The sequence below is a fragment of the Medicago sativa genome, chromosome 2 (assembly GCF_051527215.1).
Source record: "Medicago sativa cultivar Bolivia chromosome 2, Bolivia_mono, whole genome shotgun sequence".
In the NCBI taxonomy this organism is placed as follows: domain Eukaryota; kingdom Viridiplantae; phylum Streptophyta; class Magnoliopsida; order Fabales; family Fabaceae; genus Medicago; species Medicago sativa.
This window is the reverse complement of record NC_140750.1, coordinates 11,869,095-11,881,605: the sequence shown is the minus strand read 5'-3', so window position 1 is coordinate 11,881,605 and position 12,511 is coordinate 11,869,095. Positions and strand designations below refer to the sequence as shown.

Here is a 12,511-nt window from a genome sequence, read left to right as displayed (position 1 = left end):
ATAATACGTTATGGGGTCACAGTTAATCATTCCATCTTGTGCTTAGTTACAATTAATTAGCAAAATGTAACCTGTCAATAAGGCAGCACCAAGAAAGTAAAAGCATTTGTGATCCTTTGCCTTGGTGAGTGGTGATGCTATTTTCTTTGTGATTTATACATAGTGTTTTTTTTTTTTTTAATATGTTACGCATGAATGAGAAAATCTATTTTATTAAAATGTTATTAACATAATACTATAAAGAAAAGATTCGACTTATATACACTGATTGTTTAAAACTTGTTTAAACATACATTTAATCAAATCATTTCATAATACCACACTTTATTGGATGCATTGTAAGAAGAATTACACCGTCGATGCATAGAAATTAATCTAATAAATAAAAGGACATTATAATGTCACCGGCCAATAGATACAAAGTTTTCCGTTGCCAATTCTTTGGATTGTGTCAAAAGGACCAAAAACATCCTTTCTTTGGTCTAGAGCAGGGTATTCACCCATTGTTTATTGAGATTTAAACATTTTCATCCTTCATATTAACATTTTCAATAATTGATATTCCCAATAAAACATTTGTAACTCTTTACTTATTCCATTGAAAAGAATCCCTTTGGTTTCAAGCAACTAGAATGATTGATTCCATAAATTAGTTACCAAAACATGTTTTGAGTGAAAATTACTCACTTCTTTTTTTGTTACAAGAGTGAAAGTTACTCACTTGAGAAAACCAAATATGATGTACATCCAAAAAAATAATGGTGCACTCCATTTTTTTTTAAATAAACAAAATTGCATTGCTTTTGTCCAATTTACGTGTACTTAAATACAGGTTGTACTATCTAAACTCTAAACTTGATCGATATAAAAGTGTTGCGCAGCCGCACTACAATCACAGAAGTAAACACAATTGGCCGAACTCCAAAACCAAACACTGTGTCACTCATCGTCTGTTCTCCGTCTGTGTTTTTCATATCTTTTTACTTCTCAGCTGATTGTTGTTCCAACACAATGTAACCAAAACTATCAAGCAAAGAAAAAAGAAAATATGTGGAAGTCTTTCCATTCTGTTTCTAAGTAATAAGCATTTCATCAAACAAAGGCTTAAAAAGCCTTTGGCTTAAGAATATGTTGCAACTGCGATTTCTGACTTTTCACTCTTTCTTCCAAAGGAATAACTTTCAAATTAGTTTTTGGAATAACTCTTGGCCATTCTATGCACCCTTTCATCCCACGAGCTATGTGAGGATTGATGTTGTGATCTGTTGAGTTTGCTTGTCTCAATAATTCAAAGTGTTTGAAGCTACCTTCAACAGAATCTTTACATAAAGAAGTAGTAGTTTCACCAATCATGTGGCACTCCTTTTGTTTGTACCAACCATCACATTCCATTCTATGTTGAGAATATTTTGTGTGAGAAATCGTTGTTTCATCGTTGCGGCACAAAGTTACTTGATTAGAGGTGGGAGGATATTCCATACCTGCTTTTTCACTACATTCCTCATAGATTGGAAATACATCATCTGATTTTGAGAAATTATAGGAAAGTTCTAGAATTTGTCGAATGTTTACCGATTCAACCGCTTGTTTGATCAACCGAGCATCCTCAATTTCCTTATCGTTAACTTCATCACCTCTTGATCTTAAAAACATTTGAAGATAAGCAATCAACTCTACCATTTGATTATATTTCTCTTCAAGTACATTTTTTGCATCGTCTAGCTTCATTTGCACGCGTTCTTCACGCCATTGCTCGGTCATTTGCATCATCTCCCTCTCTTCTTCAACTTCCTTGTAAATTTTTATCGAGTCCCTCATAAGCTTCTCAATCTTAGTTTTGTCTTCTCCTATTTGTTTGGCCAATTCATGACACACTTCCTCTGTTAGTTTCCTTTCTCTTTTTTCTTTTTCGTAGTTTTTCATACACTGCGCAATGGATTTGTTAGCTACATCCAATTCATGCAACAATTTGGTATTCAGTAACTCCATCCTCTCTCTACTTCTTCTCTCCCTTGTTAACTTATCCTTTAACTCATCTAACATTTTTTCAATCTTCTTGTGTTCTTTGCATTTCCATAACACTTTTTCGTCTTCGAGATTCTGCAAAAATTGTTCGACTTTTTTCTTAGAGGAATTCCGTTCTGCTTTAAGTTTATTAATCGACCTTTGAGCTCGAAGGAGTTCTTCAAGCAGAACGGTGACGATAGAGTCATGTTGATCATCTGTTAATTTTCTCTTTTCTAGAAGCTTCCTCCTATGAACTATTGTGGACTCATTGGATGCTTCATTAAGTGAAGGGCTCCATTTTGTTTTCCCTTCTTTTGAAGATTTGATAAATGGCATAAAGGCTTCAAGCTTAGGACCAAAACCTCACATATTAGATTTCTAATCAAGATGCTAACTACTTACTAATAGTACTAACACTAATTAATAGTAATAATTAATAAGCATGTAAATGGTACCTCACATAGAAGTCCATTTCTTGAACGCAAGATGGTTACCGGCTTTCTTTTCTGATCCTTTGTCACTTTGAATTTGTCTTTTGGATTTTGATAATTCACATTTCTATAAGCTAGCTGAATCAAACATATCGGACGGAAGATACATAAACTATAGTCAACTACAAAACTAGGTTAAGTTATAGTTTAAAATTTTATTTTTCATTATGGAAGACAAACGGACAAAAAGTTGCGCCGTTATGCTTTTTTGGAGGACAAAATCAATTCTTGTAAAGACAACATCTATGGACCTAAGAGACATGACATGACTTGCATAACCCTTTGAATTCTATGTAGAAGGTCAATATCCTCTCTTGTTATGAAGTCAAAAATATCAAAAACAAATGGTAAATTTTTATTTCTTTAAAATGCTAATTTAAAAAAAGGTACTAACACCAAATCACAAGAAACATGCGATTCTTATTAAACTTGTAAATATCAAGCATACAATCCTAAAATTATCAACACATTTACTAAGTGCATTGCGTTGGAGAGTCATTGGATTCATGGTTTTAAATTGTGGCCCGTAATTGGGGGCCGTTGTATTATGTAGCAGATACACTTTCTGATTGTAGGCGTGTCCGGTGTCTATCATACACGCTTGTGCATCATATTCAATCATGCATCATATTCAATTAATTCATTTTATTGATTTATTATCAGTATCGACATGTCGATGAGTTCAAAAAAAAATTAAAACCATGGTTGGATTATGAAAGAAAAAAAAGTATCACATTGACGCAAACACGCACCTTTGACTTGGAAGAACGAAACGGTTCATCACCGATAACAGCACCGCCATCACCAGAGACCTCAACAAACCGCAACTGCCACAAACCAGCTGCGAGCTTCCTAGCAGAAAACTCATTTTTCACGAAACCTTGTCTGAAATTCACGGGAGAGTTAATACCTGAATATTTTTTATGAGTACCTCTACGGCAAAGAGCGACGGCGATGGCTGAATTTCTTTGTTTCCGAAGATGGAGTGTCGTCGGAGTAATGGAATGGCCGGAGGAATGAACTTGGTTGAGAAGGGTGGTGGTGTTGGATGCCATGAATAGAGAAAAAAAGGTTTATAGACAAAGATATTCAAAGCAAAAAGAGAAAAGTGAAAGAGTAGTGAGACATGGGAAAAAAACAAAAGACAAAGGTTGATGTTGTTGTAAATTTTGAAGATATTTCAAAAGTTTAATTACATTTTTTTTAAATGATAAATATGAAAAACATTTTAGTAAAAGGTATTTAATTCACTTTAAGAGTGTGTTAAATCTCTCTATTTTGGTTGTTTGGCTTTGGCTTTGGCTTAGTCAAAGATATTTATCGTCGACTTTTGTTTTGCAACCTATTTTTATGCCTTTAATGAGAAAAATAAGGAAATAATCAATCCATCACTTAATAGTCATTACTCTCACAATCATTTTTTAATTTTGGCTGAATGGTAATTATACATATATATTGCCAGGAGCACATAAGCAGTACAGTTTTTTAGAAAGAAAAAATTCACGTACAAAGAAACAGAAACAGTGATTATGCACGCCTCATGTTAGATAATGGTTTATTGTTTTGCAGGTTACATATGAGTTGTTGACAGAAGATGTTGATGGTGTCTAGTTATACAAAATTTCATTGACAGCTAAGTTTATTCATCTCCTCTTTGCTTATATTTGATTCATGTGCATATATTTACTTTGATTATTATTTAGAGATAATTATAATGTCTAATTTTTCCAAAAGATGTCGATTTGGAATTTCAGAATATTTGTGTCTGATGAGTGTTGTGTGCTGATTAATCCGAATTCTGAGTGAATATTGATTAATAAGATTTCATTTTTGCATATGCATTTTTATTTTTATGGAATAAATTTAAAGTGAAGAGATGATGTCTTACTCGAAAATATCTTAGTACTTAAATAACACTCAAACCATGATTTAAATTTATATACCCCTTCTTATATGTTGTGGAGCTCAAACTCAATGTTTTCAATTTTAAAATTTGTTTTTTTATCACTGGATCAAATATTTGTAATTTTTAAAATTTTCAATATATATATATATATATATATATATATATATATGAGATTAGAAAGGATGATATGTATATAGTAGAGTACGTGGTAACAAGTTAGCATGCAACCTGCAGCTGTAGTGTACACCGATAATGTTCTGTCATGCTAATTAATAATCTTATTCCACGTCTTACATTTAACCAATAAAATAATTGGACGTCTTATTTTTTTCTTCTCCACAAAATTTAGAGTTAGGGATGATGCTTCACTTCTCTTTATATTAGAATATATGCGTTGTGGTCCTGTGTTGGTAGGACAATGCATTATTATATGCAGGGGTTGGGGTTCGAACCCCGGGCACCCCACTTATTCACCTTATAAAATGAATTCTAGCTACTAGGCTACCTGACCAAAAAAAAATAAAAATATATGTGTTGTGATTGTTTTTTAACTAAAAGATATTATTTAGTATTTTACAAAAATAACCTAATTAAATAAGAATAATTTGAAAGACTAATTATTTATCAACCGAGGATGTCTAACAAAAGGGTTAGTTTTGTAGGATGTAGTAAATCAATGTTCGTATCTTTTAGAGGTATATATACTTGGAGGACTTTGGATTAATAGACTTCAAGAAATATATTTGGTGACAAGTTTTCAGTCAAATTTGAGCCTATAAAATCTTGATGTCGAATTTAAGCATTGAAAGGTCTCTTGTGTGCAATCAATCTTGTGTAATAAAATTGTTCCTACATATGATAACCTTACACATGTAGAACAACTTATATGGATTTACATCGTGCGAGTGGATGTTGTTTGGTTGAAACTTCTCAACAATTGTTTGTGAAATGTTTTAATTTGGCTTTGGTCTTGGTTTTAATTTGAATCGTGACTTTATAATTGTATTTTGTATCATTGGGTGGTCTTGTGCCTTGGATATCTCTTTAGTTTATTAAAATAACACTTGTTTTTGTTTTTTACTCAACACAACCATGTCGATTGTATATGGATAAGCTAGCAGAATCAACGGAGAAAAGTGGAAATGAGTCAAATGACATAGCTGGTGATATCATTGATCATTAATTTCATATTACATGCTGAAACAAAATAATTCTGGATCATTATTAATTTCAAATGTTTTGTTTGATAAATCAAAGAAAGAGAAAGGTTTGGATTTGTGATTACTTGACGGGGAATGCTTATCCATTTCAATTTCAATAGAAATTGTCAAATTGGACTGTTTGGTGGTGTCTAACCTAGCCTATGGATTAAATTCCAAAAATAAGTTGGGTTGAGCCGGCCTTTTTTTTTTGGGAGCACATATTTCTAAGAGATTTACTTTTTCCACCCTACTGCCTTCTCGCGCGCCCTGCAAAAATTTCAAAAATACCCCTGGTCCGGATTACGTAATCCGGACCAGATTGTTAGCGTTTCCGGAAACCATAATCCGGACAAATACGATATAAATATTTTGTGCCTTTATTTGATGTCAACGGTCTCTGTTGACCGTTATACGACCCCCGCATAAGCTGCAATGCAATTGCAGGGGTCGTATGAGCGATCAACAATGACCATGACACCACAAACACTCCTAAAAGCTACCTAAAAAACTTAAAAAAACTGAAGAAAATGTAAGAAATGAGGTGAAGAAGAATGAAGGAAAATGATGAAGATCCAAGCCTTTTTATAGCCTTATATAAGTCATAGGTCTTAATTATAGTCAAATAAAACGTGTTCCACATTCAAAACCGTAAAAAAATGCATTCAAACTCCACTAACCGGCCTAACCTTTGGTGAAACGTCACCGGCCAAAATGTTACTGAGGGTTTCTGGAAAATAAAATCTGGAATGCATGCAGTTGTTCCGGATTATATAGTCTGAACTGCACCTGACCCTTTGTTTGGATCGTTTTCGTTGCGAATGCCTTGGAAAAAAATAGATCAAAGATACATAACATAAATAAAAGCAACATAAGACAAATAAACAGTTAAAAAAAACCATAATAACATAAATGATGAATCTTTTGGGAAGGTGTTCGAAGAGGAGCTTTTGAACTCGATCTTGCCGGCCTGTCAACTGACATATTACGATCGGTAGGCCGACATGATCGAGTTCATAAGAACCTCTTCTTTGGACTTAGATCTGCAACACAATGAAGAAAGGCAAGGTGTTTTCAAGAGGATTTCTTTGAGTTAGATCCTGTTGCCTTGCCAAATGACATATTCATCTGACAGGCAGCAAGATCTAACTCATAGAAACCTCTTGATATATTTGAGTTATCTATCTATCAAGGAGGCATCAAGGACTATCTATATATTTTTGACAGCATGCTGAGGATCTTCATCATGCCGTCAAATAGAGAGCTAACTCATCCATTCGCGACAGCATGAGAAAGATCCTCAACTTAATGACAAAAATTTGCATGATTTTCTTTGGTGTGTTTATGTGTTTTGATGGTATTGAAGTTGAAAACCGGAGAGGATGTATTTATAGAGGTCCTTGGATGTTGTGGACCACACAAACTCTTGGTGCAATGTGGTCCATATAAAAGAATCTTATGCTGAGGCATTCCGGATTTCGTAATCCGGAATACACTTACGCCCTATGTAATTCCGGATTTTGTAATCCGAAAAGCATATCTTTGGTTATTTTATCAATTAAATGAACATCTTCGACGTAAATTAAAACATAATGCAACAACTTAATTCAACAACACATAACTAACACGCGATTAAATAAAACATAACACATTATCACGGATCATCTAAACTAACTTCTTCCTCCTCTGGTCCCTCCAGCAGAGCCCTGATCTCTTCGTAGTTCCTGGGCCGGTGCAAACTTTTCAGAATTTGTTCAGCAGATCTAACCAACGAAGCGTCCAACTCGATCGGTCCTCTGATGTTGTGCTGACCAAAGACAGAGAACATGGTTCTCACGTCGCCGTCGTTTGTAAGTTTCATCCGGCTGAAGCGAAGAGATCCGGCTGAGTCGGACAATGACATCGATATTCAACACCGACCACCCTCCTCGTGTCTATGTGGTTGAGTTGACGGTTGATTTGATCCAGCTCATCCTTCAGCCCGGAGAGGGTGACATCGTTGCGAATCCTAAACAGATGGGATGGTGTTCCACCGTTGTAGTAGACTGCTGCTAGCTTGGTGTTTGGATCAAAGCCAGGGAATTCCATTATTTATTTTTTCTGGTGTAGTTTACTTTTAATGAAATCAGGGACCCCTATTTATAGAGGTATTTGGGTGCTGTGGACCACAAAAATTGTCGGTGCAATGTGGGCCACATAGAAGAATCCAATGCTGAAGCAATCCGGATTCTAAAATCCGAACCAACCCTCACCATACACAAAGGCCGAAGTTTCCCTTTGGTACACCCCGTTATCGTCTTTTTCTGGAATACGCAATTCGGAGTCCATGTGTAATCTGGATTCTATATTCCAGACTGCACCAGAAGCTTATGGCCGGTGGTTTGCACCACAAAGAAAACGTTTTTCAAACGTTTTGGGCGGTGGTCAGGTTGAAAAACGTGTTTTTACACGTTTTTTGACCGCCATTGATAGCTTCCCCACCTTTTTTTTATCCCCCCTCCCTTATAAATATGGTCCTCTTCTACAATTTCTCACACCCTTTTCTTTCTCCTCTTCTCGTCTTCTACAACAATGTGTTTCCATTGTTGGCCTTTCATAAAAAGATGCCTCTTTGGAAATCCATCAGGGGTCATATGATCGGTCAATAGGGTAAGGGCCAGTCTGGGTGTGAGGTTGGCTTGCCTGGGTGTCATGTTGACCATCATGGTCTCTTGTTCCCTAGAGGCCCTGTGCCCCCCTCTGTCTCCCCACCAACACCAATGCTACTGGTATGTCCCATCAGGAAGCATTTGTTTCTTCTTCCCCGCCATCTTCTTTCCTCCCACCCTCTTTCCTCTCCACCAGTGGCTGGAGCCACTGGTATAGAAATAGTTTTAGGATCTTATGTAATAAGCTTAAAAAGCTTGAAAATTATTGTAATGTATTGTTCATATATTAATAAAATGACTTCTTTTTATTCTTATGTCTTTTTATTTCTGTTTATTATTTTTATTCTCATTTTATTTTACGAACTGTAAAGCTTAAAATTGCAAAAGTTCTGGTAAAACAGTATTCCGGATTTTATAATCCGGAAACATCTGCAAAATTCTAACAATCTAATCTGGAAAACGTAATCCGGATCAGGGGCAAAATTGGAAAAAATAGGGCACGCGAGGAAAGGCATAAGGTGGGAAAAGTAATACTCTATTTCTAATAGTTACATATTTTGTGGTTGTGGTTTAACTCTTCTAAAACAGTTTGAAAATTGGTCTTTACGTACCTTGAATTGCTCACAATCACCTCAAATTTTCAAATTACCTCCACATGAAGTTATGAACCGTTCAACACCGAAAAGTAGTTACAAACCGTTCAGTATTTTATGAATCGGTTAAACGATTAGCCGATCTAGAAGGTTCTACCTTTTATTTTTAACAATGAGGCATAGTGATGTCTAACCAAAGCATATGCACTGCAAGAAAGTTACCATTTAGCTTAATTTTTTTTAGCTTTAGACCATTTCTAATGCTAATATCGTCTAATTAGTGTCTATTTAGTGCTTTTTCAAAAAAAAATTAGTGTCTATTTAGCGTCCAAAAATTATGATGCAAATCCTTTTTTTTTTATAATATTTAGCTTCAGCCATATAGCTAAATTTTAATTATCTAATTAGCATCCACAAAATCTTATGCTAAATTTGTTATTTTACAAATAGCGTCTATGATGTTTGATGCTAAAGAATTTTACTAATTTAGTCTGTCTTTTTTTTTTTGTCAATATTTGGTTTCCCACATTTTTTCCCAACAATTTTTTTCACACTTCCCACACTTTCACTAAATATCCCAAAACAACTTGCAAAAAAAAATAATAATCCCAAAACATTTTCCTAAATAGTTCTCTCAAACCATCACTCGATTTCTCCTCACCCTCACCAAGAATCACTTCTCAAACTCAAAATGGTTTCCAAACTTAGAATTCCCAATTTGTGTGGTTCCTAAACCTATAACACAACATCATTCCGAAAATAGTTCTCAAACCAAGAATCGTTCCCAAACTGTGAAGTATTTGTTGTTTTTGTTTGGTGTTTATGTTGTTGTCGTACCGGTCGTCTTCAATCTCGTTGTTTGCTGCTTCCTTCAATCTACTTGTTGTTCGCTAGCTTTGCTCTGTATGATTCCTCAAACCGGTATACTTATTTTCTCTCTCAACTGTTCTCTTCTTTTATGGTTTAGATTTGATTCTTCTTGGTGTTTTCTGTTTCTTTCCTTTAGTTTTATGGTTTGTGATTTTTGAATTGTTTATGGTTTTTTATGATCTCTTATGGTGTCTACGAATAAGTTTTGTGGTTTTTCATGTGAAATATTTGATGTTTTGTGTTAAGATCCTATACTATGTTTATTCTTTTATTCTCATGAAATGTGTGAAACAAATGATTTGTGCAACGATCTATGTTTAAGAAAATCACAGATGGCTCCCGTTACAATCTCAACAAATTAAATTCAAAACAATAACTATTTATCATGCATTTAATCTGGTGACTCTGATTTTCTATGTACCACTAACACTTCGTATTAAAGGGGTCTTGGATGTTTGGCGTGTAATGTGACATCGACATATATGGCATTTTTTTGCTTCATGGACAAAGAGACTGTCACGAAAATTGGGGCATAACTCATCCATACAAAACCGACTTGTACGGTGAGGAGTGCCTCCTCTTTATAAACCCTTCTCAAGAATCCTATCTATCTGATGTGGGACTAAATCCCACCAAGTTTTGGCCACTAACGCACCCCCTCACCCTTCAGCCCGACCCAATGGGCTTGAAGCGTGGACGATGCAGGAAACCCAACGATAGACCCGATAGGCTCTGATACCATGTCACGAAAATCGGGGTCTAACTCATCCATACAAAACTGGCTTGTACGGTGAGGAGAGCCTCCTCTTAATAAACTCTTGTCAAGAATCTTATCTATCTTATGTGAGACTAAATCCCACTGAGTGTTGGCCGCTAACAGAGACAAGGCTTTGATTATGGGTAGATGTTGTTGGGGGTATGTCTAGAGTTCAGTATTACGGTATTGGGATCTATCTGTCAACATTAGACTAGTTGTATTTCATATGACTCAATAGACTCGTCCTCCTGAAAATAAGGTGATTGAGATGTTTTGTCTGCAACACGTGCATTATGTTTCGGTGCTTTAGGATTATGTTTAGTTTCTACTAATTTTATGTTTAAGACTTCAATATATTTGTAGTTCATTATCATTGAACTTGAGTAGCAATCTTTAATTTGATTGTTATTTCATTGGATGCCTCCACTTCTAAGTTTTAATTTAATTTATATTAAAGTCATATTAAATCTTAAAAAGTATTGTATAAGCCTAATTAGGGGTCGTTAACCAACAAAAATAATCACATACATTCAAGCTAATTAGCGTCAGTGAACCGGGTGTTATTGCGTACACTATTTTTCATAAAATCATCAATTTAGCATTTGCGTTTATTTGACACTATGATTAGAGTCCACGAAATTTAACGCTAGCCTTGTAAAAAATTCGTTTATTAGATTTAATTTTAGCATCAACATCATGTTGATGCTAAATCTAGCATTAACGAAACCAAACGCTAAGTAGGCTCAACATTTAAATACACTTTTAATACACATTTAGCCTCTATCTTATCATCCACTTTTGTAAATGTTATTTTAGCGTCAGTTGAATGTTAGTGTTTTGCTTCAAGGCTTTTACTGTCGTCACTTTTTTGGATGCTATTATAACGCTAAAAGTTGTTAGCGTCTTGTTCTCTGATGACTCTAAAACCCATTTTTCTTGTAGTAATGACATTTTGTTAAATCAGTTAAACGTTTAATCAATCTCAAAGGGTCTGCCTCGTCATTGGCGCAAACATTTGGTAGGACTTTTTAGATCGATTAATTGTTTAACCGATCTAAAAAGTGATGTGAACAATTTCTAACTCCCGTTCACAAGCGAACGGTTTGTAACTTCAAGTTAACGTATTTTTGAAAGTTTGACGTGCTTGCGAGCAACCCAAAGTGCCCAAAGAACAATTTTCAAATAGTTCGCGATAAAAAAGACTCAATCTAAAATAAAATGAATTGTGTCTCTTATTTCGTAAAAGTTGTGTGACATTTCTTTTTTTATTTTTAAAACTGAAAGCGTCATAAACACATTAGGGGAAGATATCATATACAAGAGTTCAGCTTGAAAGTTATAAGTGTTTATGACATTTTCAACTTGAAAAATAAATAAAAAAAGACTAAAAAACTTCAAAAAAAAAAAAATGAAATGCCAGAAAAGCATCAACGAAAAGACCCAAAATCTTCATCTGAAACCTCTTATGGAAGAAGTTCTTTCCTTCATGGATCAAAATGTGACCTTACGCATATTTATGCATATTTGTTAGGAGGCAAATCAGTGTGCAAATTTTTTAGTAAATATGGATCATAGTGGAAAGACCGGCTTGTTACATTTTTTTTCAGTTTCCACTCCTTTAAATTTACTTCTTGGTATTTGGTAACGATTGTAGAGAGACCTCTACCTCGGTTCGTTCCTTAGCCAGGTTGTAATTTCCTTTCTTCATATAGAAAAAAATGGTGTAATGGGATCATTGTTTCTCTTATACTATCATTTCTTTCTGCTAGCCGTTGGTGTATACAGATCAACAAAACTTGTTATTGCCAATAGAAAAATATCCCGAGTCGGTGCCTCTACCATCTGTGCACGGCTCGTATATATAATTGCAATTATTATATTATAGATGATGTGATTAGTATTCACCAAAAAAAAAATATGACGTGATTAGTGTTTTAAAAGGTGTAATTTAGTAGTTGAGTTAAAAATATTCTAAGGATTCGAAAAAAAGGATCATTATATAACTAATATATTAGTAACTATATATTTACCTATAATCAT

At 34.6% G+C, this 12,511-nt stretch overlaps 1 protein-coding gene and 1 long non-coding RNA gene across 2 annotated transcripts; one reads left to right on the top strand and one right to left on the bottom strand.

Annotated features, from left to right (window-relative positions):
* Window positions 1-617: 617 nt before the first annotated feature.
* On the bottom strand, window positions 618-3,676 carry LOC146944576 (uncharacterized). The gene is made up of 3 exons (XM_085742936.1): window positions 3,251-3,676; window positions 2,463-2,576; window positions 618-2,355 (listed from the first exon to the last, which is right to left on the bottom strand). Exons 1-3 carry the CDS (start codon window positions 3,551-3,553, stop codon window positions 1,105-1,107), a joined length of 1,668 nt encoding a protein of 555 aa, XP_085599062.1. The 5' UTR covers window positions 3,554-3,676; the 3' UTR covers window positions 618-1,104.
* A 5,987-nt stretch (window positions 3,677-9,663) lies between these two features.
* Window positions 9,664-10,897, top strand: LOC146944575 (uncharacterized). Its single transcript, XR_015025970.1, has 2 exons — window positions 9,664-9,765; window positions 10,157-10,897. It is a non-coding gene; the product is annotated as an uncharacterized LOC146944575 (long non-coding RNA).
* Window positions 10,898-12,511: the final 1,614 nt, after the last annotated feature.

Bases quoted from the DNA above. Each gene is read 5' to 3' on its own strand.
- LOC146944576 (XM_085742936.1), bottom strand. From the start codon at position 3,553: ATGGCATCCAACACCACCACCCTTCTCAACCAAGTTCATTCCTCCGGC. The intron at 2,577-3,250 runs GTGCGTGTTTGC...TGTTTGATTCAG, and splicing joins TTCGTTCTTCCAAGTCAAAG to CTAGCTTATAGAAATGTGAA. The intron at 2,356-2,462 runs GTACCATTTACA...TTTGGTCCTAAG, and splicing joins GAAATGGACTTCTATGTGAG to CTTGAAGCCTTTATGCCATT.